Source organism: Salvelinus alpinus, chromosome 26, assembly GCF_045679555.1.
Source record: "Salvelinus alpinus chromosome 26, SLU_Salpinus.1, whole genome shotgun sequence".
In the NCBI taxonomy this organism is placed as follows: Eukaryota; Metazoa; Chordata; class Actinopteri; order Salmoniformes; family Salmonidae; genus Salvelinus; species Salvelinus alpinus.
Genome location: NC_092111.1, coordinates 44,217,216 through 44,234,910, shown reverse-complemented (window position 1 = coordinate 44,234,910; position 17,695 = coordinate 44,217,216). Strand labels below are relative to the sequence as shown.

The 17,695-nt window shown below is 47.8% G+C and overlaps 1 protein-coding gene across 1 annotated transcript in view; it reads right to left on the bottom strand.

Annotated features, from left to right (window-relative positions):
* The window catches only part of LOC139555342 (CUB and sushi domain-containing protein 2-like), a 993,500-nt gene that overhangs the window by 239,545 nt on the left and 736,260 nt on the right, over positions 1 to 17,695 (bottom strand). Inside the window, exon 37 of the mRNA XM_071369058.1 lies at positions 3,735 to 3,859. Within this exon, the coding sequence (XP_071225159.1) occupies positions 3,735 to 3,859 (125 nt within the window). The remainder of the gene's footprint in view (positions 1 to 3,734; positions 3,860 to 17,695) is intronic.

Below are 17,695 nucleotides of genomic sequence, written 5' to 3'. Positions count from 1 at the left end.
AGTTTTATCCTGCTGGGCCCCAGTAACGTAGATGTGGTAGTTTTATCCTGCTGGGTCCCAGTAACGTAGATGTGGTAGTTTTATCCTGCTGGGCCCCAACAACGTTGATGTGGTAGTTTTATCCTGCTGGGCCCCAACAACGTTGATGTGGTAGTTTTATCCAGCTGGGGCCCCAACAACGTTGATGTGGTAGTTTTATCCAGCTGGGGCCCAAACAACGTTGATGTGGTAGTTTTATCCAGCTGGGGCCCCAACAACGTTGATGTAGTAGTTTTATCCTGCTGGGCCCCAACAACGTTGATGTGGTAGTTTTATCCTGCTGGGCCCCAACAACGTTGATGTGGTAGTTTTATCCTGCTGGGTCCCAGCAACGTTGATGTGGTAGTTTTATCCAGCTGGGGCCCCAACAACGTTGATGTGGTAGTTTTATCCAGCTGGGGCCCTAACAACGTTGATGTGGTAGTTTTATCCAGCTGGGGCCCCAACAACGTTGATGTGGTAGTTTTATCCAGCTGGGGCCCAAACAACGTTGATGTGGTAGTTTTATCCAGCTGGGGCCCCAACAACGTTGATGTAGTAGTTTTATCCTGCTGGGCCCCAACAACGTTGATGTGGTAGTTTTATCCTGCTGGGCCCCAACAACGTTGATGTGGTAGTTTTATCCTGCTGGGCCCCAACAACGTTGATGTGGTAGTTTTATCCTGCTGGGCCCCAACAACGTTGATGTTGTAGTTTTATCCTGCTGGGCCCCAGCAACGTTGATGTGGTAGTTTTATCCTGCTGGGTCCCAGTAACGTAGATGTGGTAGTTTTATCCTGCTGGGTCCCAGCAACGTAGATGTGGTAGTTTTATCCTGCTGGGTCCCAGCAACGTTGATCTGGTAGTTTTATCCTGCTGGGCCCCAGTAACGTAGATGTGGTAGTTTTATCCTGCTGGGTCCCAGTAACGTAGATGTGGTAGTTTTATCCTGCTGGGTCCCAGCAACGTTGATGTGGTAGTTTTATCCTGCTGGGCCCCAGTAACGTAGATGTGGTAGTTTTATCCTGCTGGGTCCCAGTAACGTAGATGTGGTAGTTTTATCCTGCTGGGCCCCAACAACGTTGATGTGGTAGTTTTATCCTGCTGGGCCCCAACAACGTTGATGTGGTAGTTTTATCCAGCTGGGGCCCCAACAACGTTGATGTGGTAGTTTTATCCAGCTGGGGCCCCAACAACGTTGATGTGGTAGTTTTATCCAGCTGGGGCCCCAACAACGTTGATGTGGTAGTTTTATCCAGCTGGGGCCCAAACAACGTTGATGTGGTAGTTTTATCCAGCTGGGGCCCCAACAACGTTGATGTAGTAGTTTTATCCTGCTGGGCCCCAACAACGTTGATGTGGTAGTTTTATCCTGCTGGGCCCCAACAACGTTGATGTGGTAGTTTTATCCTGCTGGGCCCCAACAACGTTGATGTGGTAGTTTTATCCTGCTGGGCCCCAACAACGTTGATGTGGTAGTTTTATCCTGCTGGGCCCCAACAACGTTGATGTGGTAGTTTTATCCTGCTGGGTCCCAGTAACGTTGATGTGGTAGTTTTATCCTGCTGGGCCCCAACAACGTTGATGTGGTAGTTTTATCCTGCTGGGCCCCAACAACGTTGATGTGGTAGTTTTATCCTGCTGGGCCCCAACAACGTTGATGTGGTAGTTTTATCCTGCTGGGTCCCAGTAACGTTGATGTGGTAGTTTTATCCTGCTGGGCCCCAACAACGTTGATGTGGTAGTTTTATTTTAACATGTTTGTGGTTTCTTGGCAAGTTGTTGACACAAGTTGTGTCATTTGAAAATAAATAAAAAAGACTAAGTACATTTGTGCTCCCATTTGCCTACTTTCCTTTGAGATCTTAAGAAGAAAATATGTTGTGATACTCTCATCTTGTAGTACAAGTACATAAGTACATAACTGTTTTATAACACTTCAAATGAATGTCACTTTAGGACACCGACAGTAAAATGTTACCGAGGTGTGAAGACGGCAGTAGCTTTTCTTCAGAACACTTTTGATTTACAAAAATGTCTGAAAAACTTGTTGGTGAGTCATATAAACTCAGTAAAACACTTTTTTTTTGTCCTGATAATTGTTTTGGGGGGGTGACAGCCAGAACACAGACAGTGGAAGAACAGTGGCGTGTGGACGGTTGCGGACTTCTAATGCATCAACTAGGTGTAAAATCCAGCTTGACTTCAGAGAACCTTTGATGAATAAAAGCGTCTGATAAAAAGAGAGACTCATTAAAAGCTTGTAGAGGAGTGTCGCTATATTAAATATCTAGCGGACAGTCTAGAGAACAGTCTAGAGGACAATCTAGAGGACAGTCTAGAGGACAGTCTAGATGACAGTCTAGCGGACAGTCTAGTGGACAGTCTAGAGGACAGTCTAGACAGTTGATGATTCATACCCGTATTCCTGATCCTAAATATCTAGCGGACAGTCTAGAGGACAGTCTAGACAGTTGATGATTAATACCCGTATTCCTGATCCTAAATATCTAGCGGACAGTCTAGAGGACAGTCTAGCGGACAGTCTAGAGGACAGTCTAGACAGTTGATGATTAATACCCGTATTCCTGATCCTAAATATCTAGCGGACAGTCTAGAGGACAGTCTAGCGGACAGTCTAGAGGACAGTCTAGACAGTTGATGATTCATACCCGTATTCCTGATCCTAAATATCTAGTGGACAGTCTAGAGGACAGTCTAGAGAACAGTCTAGCGGACAGTCTAGCGGACAGTCTAGAGGACAGTCTAAAGGACACTCTAGCCGACAATCTAGCTTACAGTCTAGAGGACAGTCTAGCGGACAGTCTAGAGGACAGTCTAGAGGACAGTCTAGAGGACAGTCTAGAGGACAATCTAGAGGACAGTCTATAGGACAGTCTAGAGGACAGTCTAGATGACAGTCTGGCGGACAGTCTAGTGGACAGTCTAAAGGACAGTCTAGCCGACAATCTAGCTTACAGTCTAGCGGACAGTCTAGCTGACAGTCTAGAGGACAGTCTAGAGGACAGTCTAGAGGACAGTCTAGAGGAAAATCTAGAGGACAGTCTAGAGGACAGTCTAGAGGACAGTCTAGAGGACAATCTAGAGGACAGTCTAGCAGACAGTCTAGAGGACAGTCTGGACAGTCGGAGATTCATACCTCTATTCCTGATCCTAAATATCTATTGGACAGTCTAGCGGACAGTCTAGTGGACAGCCTAGAGGACAGTCTAGCAGACAGTGTAGAGGACAGTCTAGACAGTTGGAGATTCATACCTCTATTCCTGATCCTAAATATCTATTGGACAGTCTATCGGACAGTCTAGAGGACAGTCTAGAGGACAGTCTATTGGACAGTCTAGCGGACAGTCTAGAGGACAGTCTAGCGGACAGTCTAGCGGACAGTCTAGATGATAGTCTAGCGGGCAGTCTAGAGGACAGTCTAGCGGACAGTCTAGCGGACAGTCTAGCGGAGAGTCCAGCGGAGAGTCTAGATGAAAGTCTAGCGGGCAGTCTAGAGGACAGTCTAGAGGACAGTCTAGCGGACAGTCTAGCGGACAGTCTAGCGGAGAGTCTAGATGAAAGTCTAGCGGGCAGTCTAGAGGACAGTCTAGAGGACAGTCTAGCGGACAGTCTAGCGGACAGTCTAGATGATAGTCTAGCGGGCAGTCTAGAGGACAGTCTAGAGGACAGTCTAGACAGTTGGAGATTCATACCTGTATTCCTGATCCTTCCGGGACCGTGATCTCCCAGACACAGTTCAGGCTGTTGAGATAGGGCTCAGGAAAACCAGGAGACAGGATGGTGCCGGTCCGCTGGGTCAGATTACCTCCACATGGAACTGGACAGGAGGGAGGGAGGGAGGGAGGGAAGAGTGACAGAGACTAACTGAAATAGCGAGAAAGGCAAATAAAGATAGAGAGAGAGAAGAAAATTTATCCAAAAAATTCTCATTTAGAGAATGGAAATCTGAAATATCATGAAATCACGAAAATATGTAATGCAAGGCACACACAGTGGAAGACATTCTATATCTGTGTTTAATCGTCTAACACAGTGGAAGACATTCTGTGTCTGTGTTTAATCGTCTAACACAGTGGAAGACATTCTATATCTTCTAACACAATGTTCCCTGCTTGCTGCCACAGGCTGATTAACAGAACATCTGGTGGCTGCTCTGGAGAGCACAGGTGAACATCTGCCTCACCAGCGGGTTTCAAGGAGTGTGTGTGTGTGTGTGTGTGTGTGTGTGTGTGTGTGTGTGTGTGTGTGTGTGTGTGTGTGTGTGTGTGTGTGTGTGTGTGTGTGTGTGCGTTTGACCCATAGCAGTACTGCCACCTGTGTGCCTCATGGCTGCGTTTGGACTGGTTGCTAGGGTCGATGCGTTTGGACTGGTTGCTAGGGTCGATGCGTTTAGACCGGTTGCTAGGGTCGATGCGTTTAGACCGGTTGCCAGGGTCGATGCGTTATGATTTGTTGCTAGGGGCGAAGGGACGGCTGGGGCAAATGAGTTAGGAGACAGGTGTGTGTGTGGTTGTGAACATGTGTGTGTCCTACCTATACAGGTGTGTCTGTGTGTCCTACCTATACAGGTGTGTCTGTGTGTTCTACCTATACAGGTGTGTCTGTGTGTTCTACCTATACAGGTGTGTCTGTGTGTCCTACCTATACAGGTGTGTCTGTGTGTCCTACCTATACAGGTGTGTCTGTGTGTCCTACCTATACAGGTGTGTCTGTGTGTCCTACCTATACAGGTGTGTCTGTGTGTCCTACCTATACAGGTGTGTCTGTGTGTCCTACCTATACAGGTGTGTCTGAGTGTCCTACCTATACAGGTGTGTCTGTGTGTCCTACCTATACAGGTGTGTCTGTGTGTCCTACCTATACAGGTGTGTCTGAGTGTCCTACCTATACAGGTGTGTCTGTGTGTCCTACCTATACAGGTGTGTCTGTGTGTCCTACCTATACAGGTGTGTCTGTGTGTCCTACCTATACAGGTGTGTCTGAGTGTCCTACCTATACAGGTGTGTCTGTGTGTCCTACCTATACAGGTGTGTCTGTGTGTCCTACCTATACATGTGTGCCTGTGTGTCCTACCTATACAGGTGTGTCTGTGTGTCCTACCTATACAGGTGTGTCTGTGTGTCCTACCTATACATGTGTGTCTGTGTGTCCTACCTATACAGGTGTGTCTGTGTGTCCTACCTATACAGGTGTGTCTGTGTGTCCTACCTATACAGGTGTGTCTGTGTGTCCTACCTATACAGGTGTGTCTGTGTGTCCTACCTATACAGGTGTGTCTGTGTGTCCTACCTGTACAGGTGTGTCTGTGTGTCCTACCTATACAGGTGTGTCTGTGTGTCCTACCTATACAGGTGTGTCTGTGTGTCCTACCTATACAGGTGTGTCTCTGTGTCCTACCTATACAGGTGTGTCTCTGTGTTCTACCTATACAGGTGTGTCTGTGTGTCCTACCTATGCAGGTGTGTCTTTGTGTCCTACCTATACAGGTGTGTCTGTGTGTCCTACCTATGCAGGTGTGTCTGTGTGTCCTACCTATACAGGTGTGTCTGTGTGTCCTACCTATACAGGTGTGTCTGTGTGTCCTACCTATACAGGTGTGTCTCTGTGTCCTACCTATGCAGGTGTGTCTCTGTGTTCTACCTATACAGGTGTGTCTGTGTGTCCTACCTATGCAGGTGTGTCTGTGTGTCCTACCTATACAGGTGTGTCTGTGTGTCCTACCTATACAGGTGTGTCTGTGTGTCCTACCTATACAGGTGTGTCTATGTGTCCTACCTATACAGGTGTGTCTGTGTGTCCAATCTATACAGGTGTGTCTATGTGTCCTACCTGTACAGGTGTGTCTGTGTGTCCTACCTATACAGGTGTGTCTGTGTGTCCTACCTATACAGGTGTGTCTGTGTGTCCAATCTATACAGGTGTGTCTGTGTGTCCTACATATACAGGTGTGTCTATGTGTCCTACCTATACAGGTGTGTCTGTGTGTCCAATCTATACAGGTGTGTCTGTGTGTCCAATCTATACAGGTGTGTCTGTGTGTCCTACCTATACAGGTGTGTCTGTGTGTCCTACCTATACAGGTGTGTCTGTGTGTCCTACCTATACAGGTGTGTCTCTGTGTCCTACCTGTACAGGTGTGTCTGTGTGTCCTACCTATACAGGTGTGTCTCTGTGTCCTACCTATACAGGTGTGTCTCTGTGTCCTACCTATACAGGTGTGTCTCTGTGTTCTACCTATACAGGTGTGTCTGTGTGTCCTACCTATACAGGTGTGTCTGTGTGTCCTACCTACACAGGTGTGTCTGTGTGTCCTACCTATACAGGTGTGTCTCCGTGTCCTACCTATACAGGTGTGTCTGTGTGTCCTACCTATACAGGTGTGTCTGTGTGTCCTACCTATACAGGTGTGTCTCTGTGTCCTACCTATACAGGTGTGTCTCTGTGTCCTACCTATACAGGTGTGTCTCTGTGTTCTACCTATACAGGTGTGTATGTGTGTCCTACCTATACAGGTGTGTCTCTGTGTCCTACCTGTACAGGTGTGTCTGTGTGTCCTACCTATACAGGTGTGTCTCTGTGTCCTACCTATACAGGTGTGTCTCTGTGTCCTACCTATACAGGTGTGTCTCTGTGTTCTACCTATACAGGTGTGTCTGTGTGTCCTACCTATACAGGTGTGTCTGTATGTCCTACCTATGCAGGTGTGTCTGTGTGTCCTACCTACACAGGTGTGTCTGTGTGTCCTACCTATACAGGTGTGTCTCCATGTCCTACCTATACAGGTGTGTCTGTGTGTCCTACCTATACAGGTGTGTCTCTGTGTCCTACCTATACAGGTGTGTCTCTGTGTCCTACCTATACAGGTGTGTCTCTGTGTCCTACCTATACAGGTGTGTCTCTGTGTTCTACCTATACAGGTGTGTCTCTGTGTCCTACCTATACAGGTGTGTCTCTGTGTTCTACCTGTACAGGTGTGTCTCTGTGTCCTACCTGTACAGGTGTGTCTGTGTGTCCTACCTGTACAGGTGTGTCTCTGTGTCCTACCTATACAGGTGTGTCTCTGTGTCCTACCTATACAGGTGTGTCTCTGTGTCCTACCTATACAGGTGTGTCTCTGTGTTCTACCTATACAGGTGTGTCTGTGTGTCCTACCTATACAGGTGTGTCTGTGTGTCCTACCTATGCAGGTGTGTCTGTGTGTCCTACCTATACAGGTGTGTCTTTGTGTCCTACCTATACAGGTGTGTCTGTGTGTCCTACCTATGCAGGTGTGTCTGTGTGTCCTACCTATACAGGTGTGTCTGTGTGTCCTACCTATGCAGGTGTGTCTGTGTGTCCTACCTATACAGGTGTGGCTGTGTGTCCTACCTATACAGGTGTGTCTGTGTGTCCTACCTATACAGGTGTGTCTCTGTGTCCTACCTATACAGGTGTGTCTCTGTGTTCTACCTATACAGGTGTGTCTGTGTGTCCTACCTATACAGGTGTGTCTGTGTGTCCTACCTATACAGGTGTGTCTCTGTGTCCTACCTGTACAGGTGTGTCTGTGTGTCCTACCTATACAGGTGTGTCTGTGTGTCCTACCTATGCAGGTGTGTCTGTGTGTCCTACCTATACAGGTGTGGCTGTGTGTCCTACCTATACAGGTGTGTCTGTGTGTCCTACCTATACAGGTGTGTCTGTGTGTCCTACCTATGCAGGTGTGTCTGTGTGTCCTACCTATACAGGTGTGGCTGTGTGTCCTACCTATACAGGTGTGTCTGTGTGTCCTACCTATACAGGTGTGTCTCTGTGTCCTACCTATACAGGTGTGTCTCTGTGTTCTACCTATACAGGTGTGTCTGTGTGTCCTACCTATACAGGTGTGTCTGTGTGTCCTACCTATGCAGGTGTGTCTGTGTGTCCTACCTATACAGGTGTGTCTGTGTGTCCTACCTATGCAGGTGTGTCTGTGTGTCCTACCTATACAGGTGTGGCTGTGTGTCCTACCTATACAGGTGTGTCTTTGTGTCCTACCTATACAGGTGTGTCTGTGTGTCCTACCTATGCAGGTGTGTCTGTGTGTCCTACCTATACAGGTGTGTCTGTGTGTCCTACCTATGCAGGTGTGTCTGTGTGTCCTACCTATACAGGTGTGGCTGTGTGTCCTACCTATACAGGTGTGTCTGTGTGTCCTACCTATACAGGTGTGTCTCTGTGTCCTACCTATACAGGTGTGTCTCTGTGTTCTACCTATACAGGTGTGTCTGTGTGTCCTACCTATACAGGTGTGTCTGTGTGTCCTACCTATACAGGTGTGTCTCTGTGTCCTACCTGTACAGGTGTGTCTGTGTGTCCTACATATACAGGTGTGTCTTTGTGTCCTACCTATACAGGTGTGTCTGTGTGTCCTACCTATGCAGGTGTGTCTCTGTGTTCTACCTATACAGGTGTGTCTGTGTGTCCTACCTATGCAGGTGTGTCTGTGTGTCCTACCTATACAGGTGTGTCTGTGTGTCCTACCTATACAGGTGTGGCTGTGTGTCCTACCTATACAGGTGTGTCTGTGTGTCCTACCTATACAGGTGTGTCTCTGTGTCCTACCTATACAGGTGTGTCTCTGTGTTCTACCTATACAGGTGTGTCTGTGTGTCCTACCTATACAGGTGTGTCTGTGTGTCCTACCTATACAGGTGTGTCTCTGTGTCCTACCTGTACAGGTGTGTCTGTGTGTCCTACATATACAGGTGTGTCTTTGTGTCCTACCTATACAGGTGTGTCTGTGTGTCCTACCTATGCAGGTGTGTCTCTGTGTTCTACCTATACAGGTGTGTCTGTGTGTCCTACCTATGCAGGTGTGTCTGTGTGTCCTACCTATACAGGTGTGTCTGTGTGTCCTACCTATACAGGTGTGTCTGTGTGTCCTACCTATACAGGTGTGTCTCTGTGTCCTACCTATACAGGTTTGTCTCTGTGTTCTACCTATACAGGTGTGTCTCCATGTCCTACCTATACAGGTGTGTCTGTGTGTCCTACCTATACAGGTGTGTCTGTGTGTCCTACCTATGCAGGTGTGTCTGTGTTTCCTACCTATACAGGTGTGTCTGTGTGTCCTACCTATGCAGGTGTGTCTGTGTGTCCTACCTATACAGTTGTGTCTGTGTGTCCTACCTATACAGGTGTGTCTCTGTGTCCTACCTATACAGGTGTGTCTCTGTGTCCTACCTGTACAGGTGTGTCTGTGTGTCCTACCTATACAGGTGTGTCTGTGTGTCCTACCTGTACAGGTGTGTCTGTGTGTCCTACCTATACAGGTGTGTCTGTGTGTCCAATCTATGCAGGTGTGTCTGTGTGTCCTACCTATACAGGTGTGTCTGTGTGTCCTACCTATGCAGGTGTGTCTGTGTGTCCTACCTATACAGTTGTGTCTGTGTGTCCTACCTATACAGGTGTGTCTCTGTGTCCTACCTATACAGGTGTGTCTCTGTGTCCTACCTGTACAGGTGTGTCTGTGTGTCCTACCTATACAGGTGTGTCTGTGTGTCCAATCTATACAGGTGTGTCTGTGTGTCCTACCTATACAGGTGTGTCTGTGTGTCCTACCTATACAGGTGTGTCTCTGTGACCTACCTATACAGGTGTGTCTCTGTGTCCTACCTATACAGGTGTGTCTCTGTGTCCTACCTACACAGGTGTGTATCTGTGTCCTACCTATACAGGTGTGTCTGTGTGTCCTACCTGTACAGGTGTGTCTCTGTGTCCTACCTATACAGGTGTGTCTCTGTGTCCTACCTATACAGGTGTGTCTGTATGTCCTACCTGTACAGGTGTGTCTCTGTGTCCTACCTATACAGGTGTGTCTCTGTGTCCTACCTATACAGGTGTGTCTGTGTGTCCTACCTATACAGGTGTGTCTGTGTGTCCTACCTATACAGGTGTGTCTCCATGTCCTACCTATACAGGTGTGTCTGTGTGTCCTACCTATACAGGTGTGTCTGTGTGTCCTAGCCAATACAGGTGTGTCTCCATGTCCTACCTATACAGGTGTGTCTCTGTGTCCTACCTATACAGGTGTGTCTCTGTGTTCTACCTATACAGGTGTGTCTCTGTGTCCTACCTATACAGGTGTGTCTCTGTGTTCTACCTATACAGGTGTGTCTGTGTGTCCTACCTATACAGGTGTGTCTCTGTGTTCTACCTATACAGGTGTGTCTGTGTGTCCTACCTATACAGGTGTGTCTGTGTTTCCTACCTATACAGGTGTGTCTGTGTGTCCTACCTATACAGGTGTGTCTCTGTGTCCTACCTATACAGGTGTGTCTGTGTGTCCTACCTATACAGGTGTGTCTGTGTGTCCTACCTATACAGGTGTGTCTCCATGTCCTACCTATACAGGTGTGTCTCCATGTCCTACCTATACAGGTGTGTCTCTGTGTCCTACCTATACAGGTGTGTCTGTGTGTTCTACCTATACAGGTGTGTCTGTGTGTCCTACCTATACAGGTGTGTCTGTGTGTCCTACCTATACAGGTGTGTCTCTGTGTCCTACCTATACAGGTGTGTCTCTGTGTCCTACCTATACAGGTGTGTCTGTGTGTCCTACCTATACAGTTGTGTCTGTGTGTCCTACCTATACAGGTGTGTCTGTGTGTCCTACCTATACAGGTGTGTCTGTGTGTCCTACCTATACACGTGTGTCTGTGTGTCCTACCTATACAGGTGTGTCTCCATGTCCTACCTATACAGGTGTGTCTGTGTGTCCTACCTATACAGGTGTGTCTCTGTGTCCTACCTATACAGGTGTGTCTCTGTGTCCTACCTATACAGGTGTGTCTCTGTGTTCTACCTATACAGGTGTGTCTCTGTGTCCTACCTATACAGGTGTGTCTCTGTGTCCTACCTATACAGGTGTGTCTCTGTGTCCTACCTGTACAGGTGTGTCTGTGTGTCCTACCTGTACAGGTGTGTCTCTGTGTCCTACCTATACAGGTGTGTCTCTGTGTCCTACCTATACAGATGTGTCTCTGTGTCCTACCTATACAGGTGTGTCTCTGTGTTCTACCTATACAGGTGTGTCTGTGTGTCCTACCTATACAGGTGTGTCTGAGTGTCCTACCTATGTAGGTGTGTCTCTGTGTTCTACCTATACAGGTGTGTCTCTGTGTCCTACCTATACAGGTGTGTCTGTGTGTCCTACCTGTACAGGTGTGTCTGTGTGTCCTACCTATACAGGTGTGTCTGTGTGTCCTACCTATACAGGTGTGTCTGTATGTCCTACCTATGCAGGTGTGTCTGTGTGTCCTACCTATACAGGTGTGTCTGTGTGTCCTACCTATGCAGGTGTGTCTGTGTGTCCTACCTATACAGGTGTGGCTGTGTGTCCTACCTATACAGGTGTGTCTGTGTGTCCTACCTATACAGGTGTGTCTCTGTGTCCTACCTATACAGGTGTGTCTCTGTGTTCTACCTATACAGGTGTGTCTGTGTGTCCTACCTATACAGGTGTGTCTGTGTGTCCTACCTATACAGGTGTGTCTCTGTGTCCTACCTGTACAGGTGTGTCTGTGTGTCCTACCTATACAGGTGTGTCTTTGTGTCCTACCTATACAGGTGTGTCTGTGTGTCCTACCTATGCAGGTGTGTCTCTGTGTTCTACCTATACAGGTGTGTCTGTGTGTCCTACCTATGCAGGTGTGTCTGTGTGTCCTACCTATACAGGTGTGTCTGTGTGTCCTACCTATACAGGTGTGTCTGTGTGTCCTACCTATACAGGTGTGTCTCTGTGTCCTACCTATACAGGTGTGTCTCTGTGTTCTACCTATACAGGTGTGTCTCCATGTCCTACCTATACAGGTGTGTCTGTGTGTCCTACCTATACAGGTGTGTCTGTGTGTCCTACCTATGCAGGTGTGTCTGTGTGTCCTACCTATACAGGTGTGTCTGTGTGTCCTACCTATGCAGGTGTGTCTGTGTGTCCTACCTATACAGTTGTGTCTGTGTGTCCTACCTATACAGGTGTGTCTCTGTGTCCTACCTATACAGGTGTGTCTCTGTGTCCTACCTGTACAGGTGTGTCTGTGTGTCCTACCTATACAGGTGTGTCTGTGTGTCCTACCTATACAGGTGTGTCTGTGTGTCCAATCTATACAGGTGTGTCTGTGTGTCCTACCTATACAGGTGTGTCTGTGTGTCCTACCTATACAGGTGTGTCTGTGTGTCCTACCTATACAGGTGTGTCTCTGTGACCTACCTATACAGGTGTGTCTCTGTGTCCTACCTATACAGGTGTGTCTCTGTGTCCTACCTACACAGGTGTGTCTCTGTGTCCTACCTATACAGGTGTGTCTCTGTGTCCTACCTATACAGGTGTGTCTGTATGTCCTACCTGTACAGGTGTGTCTCTGTGTCCTACCTATACAGGTGTGTCTCTGTGTCCTACCTATACAGGTGTGTCTGTGTGTCCTACCTATACAGGTGTGTCTGTGTGTCCTACCTATACAGGTGTGTCTCCATGTCCTACCTATACAGGTGTGTCTGTGTGTCCTACCTATACAGGTGTGTCTGTGTGTCCTAGCCAATACAGGTGTGTCTCCATGTCCTACCTATACAGGTGTGTCTCTGTGTCCTACCTATACAGGTGTGTCTCTGTGTTCTACCTATACAGGTGTGTCTCTGTGTCCTACCTATACAGGTGTGTCTCTGTGTTCTACCTATACAGGTGTGTCTGTGTGTCCTACCTATACAGGTGTGTCTCTGTGTTCTACCTATACAGGTGTGTCTGTGTGTCCTACCTATACAGGTGTGTCTGTGTTTCCTACCTATACAGGTGTGTCTGTGTGTCCTACCTATACAGGTGTGTCTGTGTGTCCTACCTATACAGGTGTGTCTGTGTGTCCTACCTATACAGGTGTGTCTCTGTGTCCTACCTATACAGGTGTGTCTCTGTGTTCTACCTATACAGGTGTGTCTCCATGTCCTACCTATACAGGTGTGTCTGTGTGTCCTACCTATACAGGTGTGTCTGTGTGTCCTACCTATGCAGGTGTGTCTGTGTGTCCTACCTATACAGGTGTGTCTGTGTGTCCTACCTATGCAGGTGTGTCTGTGTGTCCTACCTATACAGGTGTGTCTGTGTGTCCTACCTATACAGGTGTGTCTCTGTGTCCTACCTATACAGGTGTGTCTCTGTGTCCTACCTGTACAGGTGTGTCTGTGTGTCCTACCTATACAGGTGTGTCTGTGTGTCCTACCTATACAGGTGTGTCTGTGTGTCCAATCTATACAGGTGTGTCTGTGTGTCCTACCTATACAGGTGTGTCTGTGTGTCCTACCTATACAGGTGTGTCTGTGTGTCCTACCTATACAGGTGTGTCTCTGTGACCTACCTATACAGGTGTGTCTCTGTGTCCTACCTATACAGGTGTGTCTCTGTGTCCTACCTACACAGGTGTGTCTCTGTGTCCTACCTATACAGGTGTGTCTCTGTGTCCTACCTATACAGGTGTGTCTGTATGTCCTACCTGTACAGGTGTGTCTCTGTGTCCTACCTATACAGGTGTGTCTCTGTGTCCTACCTATACAGGTGTGTCTGTGTGTCCTACCTATACAGGTGTGTCTGTGTGTCCTACCTATACAGGTGTGTCTCCATGTCCTACCTATACAGGTGTGTCTGTGTGTCCTACCTATACAGGTGTGTCTGTGTGTCCTAGCCAATACAGGTGTGTCTCCATGTCCTACCTATACAGGTGTGTCTCTGTGTCCTACCTATACAGGTGTGTCTCTGTGTTCTACCTATACAGGTGTGTCTCTGTGTCCTACCTATACAGGTGTGTCTCTGTGTTCTACCTATACAGGTGTGTCTGTGTGTCCTACCTATACAGGTGTGTCTCTGTGTTCTACCTATACAGGTGTGTCTGTGTGTCCTACCTATACAGGTGTGTCTGTGTTTCCTACCTATACAGGTGTGTCTGTGTGTCCTACCTATACAGGTGTGTCTCTGTGTCCTACCTATACAGGTGTGTCTGTGTGTCCTACATATACAGGTGTGTCTGTGTGTCCTACCTATACAGGTGTGTCTCCATGTCCTACCTATACAGGTGTGTCTCCATGTCCTACCTATACAGGTGTGTCTCTGTGTCCTACCTATACAGGTGTGTCTGTGTGTTCTACCTATACAGGTGTGTCTGTGTGTCCTACCTATACAGGTGTGTCTGTGTGTCCTACCTATACAGGTGTGTCTCTGTGTCCTACCTATACAGGTGTGTCTCTGTGTCCTACCTATACAGGTGTGGCTGTGTGTCCTACCTATACAGGTGTGTCTGTGTGTCCTACCTATACAGGTGTGTCTGTGTGTCCTACCTATACAGGTGTGTCTGTGTGTCCTACCTATACACGTGTGTCTGTGTGTCCTACCTATACAGGTGTGTCTCTGTGTTCTACCTATACAGGTGTGTCTGTGTGTCCTACCTATACAGGTGTGTCTCTGTGTTCTACCTATACAGGTGTGTCTGTGTGTCCTACCTATACAGGTGTGTCTGTGTTTCCTACCTATACAGGTGTGTCTGTGTGTCCTACCTATACAGGTGTGTCTCTGTGTCCTACCTATACAGGTGTGTCTGTGTGTCCTACCTATACAGGTGTGTCTGTGTGTCCTACCTATACAGGTGTGTCTGTGTGTCCTACCTGTACAGGTGTGTTTGTGTGTCCAATCTATACAGGTGCGTCTGTGTGTCCTACCTATACAGGTGTGTCTGTGTGTCCTACCTATACAGGTGTGTCTGTGTGTCCTACCTATACAGGTGTGTCTGTGTGTCCTACCTATACAGGTGTGTCTGTGTGTCCTACCTATACAGGTGTGTCTGTGTGTCCTACCTATACAGGTGTGTCTGTGTGTCCTACCTATACAGGTGTGTCTGTGTGTCCTACCTATACAGATGTGTCTGTGTGTCCTACCTATACAGGTGTGTCTGTGTGTCCTACCTGTACAGGTGTGTCTGTGTGTCCAATCTATACAGGTGTGTCTGTGTGTCCTACCTGTACAGGTGTGTCTGTGTGTCCAATCTATACAGGTGTGTCTGTGTTTCCTACCTGTACAGGTGTGTCTGTGTGTCCAATCTATACAGGTGTGTCTGTGTGTCCTACCTATACAGGTGTGTCTGTGTGTCCTACCTATACAGGTGTGTCTGTGTGTCCAATCTCTACAAGTGTGTCTGTGTGTCCTATCTGTACAGGTGTGTCTGTGTGTCCTACCTATACAGGTGTGTCTGTGTGTCCAATCTATACAGGTGTGTCTCCATGTCCTATCTGTACAGGTGTGTCTGTGTGTCCTACCTATACAGGTGTGTCTGTGTGTCCAATCTATACAGGTGTGTCTGTGTGTCCTACCTATACAGGTGTGTCTGTGTGTCCTACCTGTACAGGTGTGTCTGTGTGTCCTACCTATACAGGTGTGTCTGTGTGTCCAATCTATACAGGTGTGTCTGTGTGTCCTACCTATACAGGTGTGTCTGTGTGTCCAATCTATACAGGTGTGTCTGTGTGTCCTACCTATACAGGTGTGTCTGTGTGTCCTACCTGTACAGGTGTGTCTGTGTGTCCAATCTATACAGGTGTGTCTGTGTGTCCTACCTATACAGGTGTGTCTGTGTGTCCTACCTATACAGGTGTGTCTGTGTGTCCTACCTATACACGTGTGTCTGTGTGTCCTACCTATACAGGTGTGTCTGTGTGTCCTACCTGTACAGGTGTGTCTGTGTGTCCCATCTATACAGGTGTGTCTGTGTGTCCTACCTATACAGGTGTGTCTGTGTGTCCTACCTATACAGGTGTGTCTGTGTGTCCTACCTATACAGGTGTGTCTCTGTGTCCTACCTGTACAGGTGTGTCTGTGTGTCCTACCTATACAGGTGTGTCTCTGTGTCCTACCTATACAGGTGTGTCTCTGTGTCCTACCTATACAGGTGTGTCTCTGTGTTCTACCTATACAGGTGTGTCTGTGTGTCCTACCTATACAGGTGTGTCTGTGTATCCTACCTATGCAGGTGTGTCTGTGTGTCCTACCTACACAGGTGTGTCTGTGTGTCCTACCTATACAGGTGTGTCTCCATGTCCTACCTATACAGGTGTGTCTGTGTGTCCTACCTATACAGGTGTGTCTCTGTGTCCTACCTATACAGGTGTGTCTCTGTGTCCTACCTATACAGGTGTGTCTCTGTGTCCTACCTATACAGGTGTGTCTCTGTGTCCTACCTATACAGGTGTGTCTCTGTGTCCTACCTATACAGGTGTGTCTCTGTGTTCTACCTATACAGGTGTGCCTGTGTGTCCTACCTATACAGGTGTGTCTCTGTGTCCTACCTGTACAGGTGTGTCTGTGTGTCCTACCTATACAGGTGTGTCTCTGTGTCCTACCTATACAGGTGTGTCTCTGTGTCCTACCTATACAGGTGTGTCTCTGTGTTCTACCTATACAGGTGTGTCTGTGTGTCCTACCTATACAGGTGTGTCTGTGTGTCCTACCTATGCAGGTGTGTCTGTGTGTCCTACCTACACAGGTGTGTCTGTGTGTCCTACCTATACAGGTGTGTATCCATGTCCTACCTATACAGGTGTGTCTGTGTGTCCTACCTATACAGGTGTGTCTCTGTGTCCTACCTATACAGGTGTGTCTCTGTGTCCTACCTATACAGGTGTGTCTGTGTGTCCTACCTATACAGGTGTGTCTGTGTGTCCAATCTATACAGGTGTGTCTGTGTGTCCTACATATACAGGTGTGTCTATGTGTCCTACCTATACAGATGTGTCTGTGTGTCCAATCTATACAGGTGTGTCTGTGTGTCCAATCTATACAGGTGTGTCTGTGTGTCCTACCTATACAGGTGTGTCTGTGTGTCCTACCTATACAGGTGTGTCTGTGTGTCCTACCTATACAGGTGTGTCTCTGTGTCCTACCTGTACAGGTGTGTCTGTGTGTCCTACCTATACAGGTGTGTCTCTGTGTCCTACCTATACAGGTGTGTCTCTGTGTCCTACCTATACAGGTGTGTCTCTGTGTTCTACCTATACAGGTGTGTCTGTGTGTCCTACCTATACAGGTGTGTCTGTGTGTCCTACCTACACAGGTGTGTCTGTGTGTCCTACCTATACAGGTGTGTCTCCGTGTCCTACCTATACAGGTGTGTCTGTGTGTCCTACCTATACAGGTGTGTCTCTGTGTCCTACCTATACAGGTGTGTCTCTGTGTCCTACCTATACAGGTGTGTCTCTGTGTCCTACCTATACAGGTGTGTCTCTGTGTTCTACCTATACAGGTGTGTATGTGTGTCCTACCTATACAGGTGTGTCTCTGTGTCCAACCTGTACAGGTGTGTCTGTGTGTCCTACCTATACAGGTGTGTCTCTGTGTCCTACCTATACAGGTGTGTCTCTGTGTCCTACCTATACAGGTGTGTCTCTGTGTTCTACCTATACAGGTGTGTCTGTGTGTCCTACCTATACAGGTGTGTCTGTATGTCCTACCTATGCAGGTGTGTCTGTGTGTCCTACCTACACAGGTGTGTCTGTGTGTCCTACCTATACAGGTGTGTCTCCATGTCCTACCTATACAGGTGTGTCTGTGTGTCCTACCTATACAGGTGTGTCTCTGTGTCCTACCTATACAGGTGTGTCTCTGTGT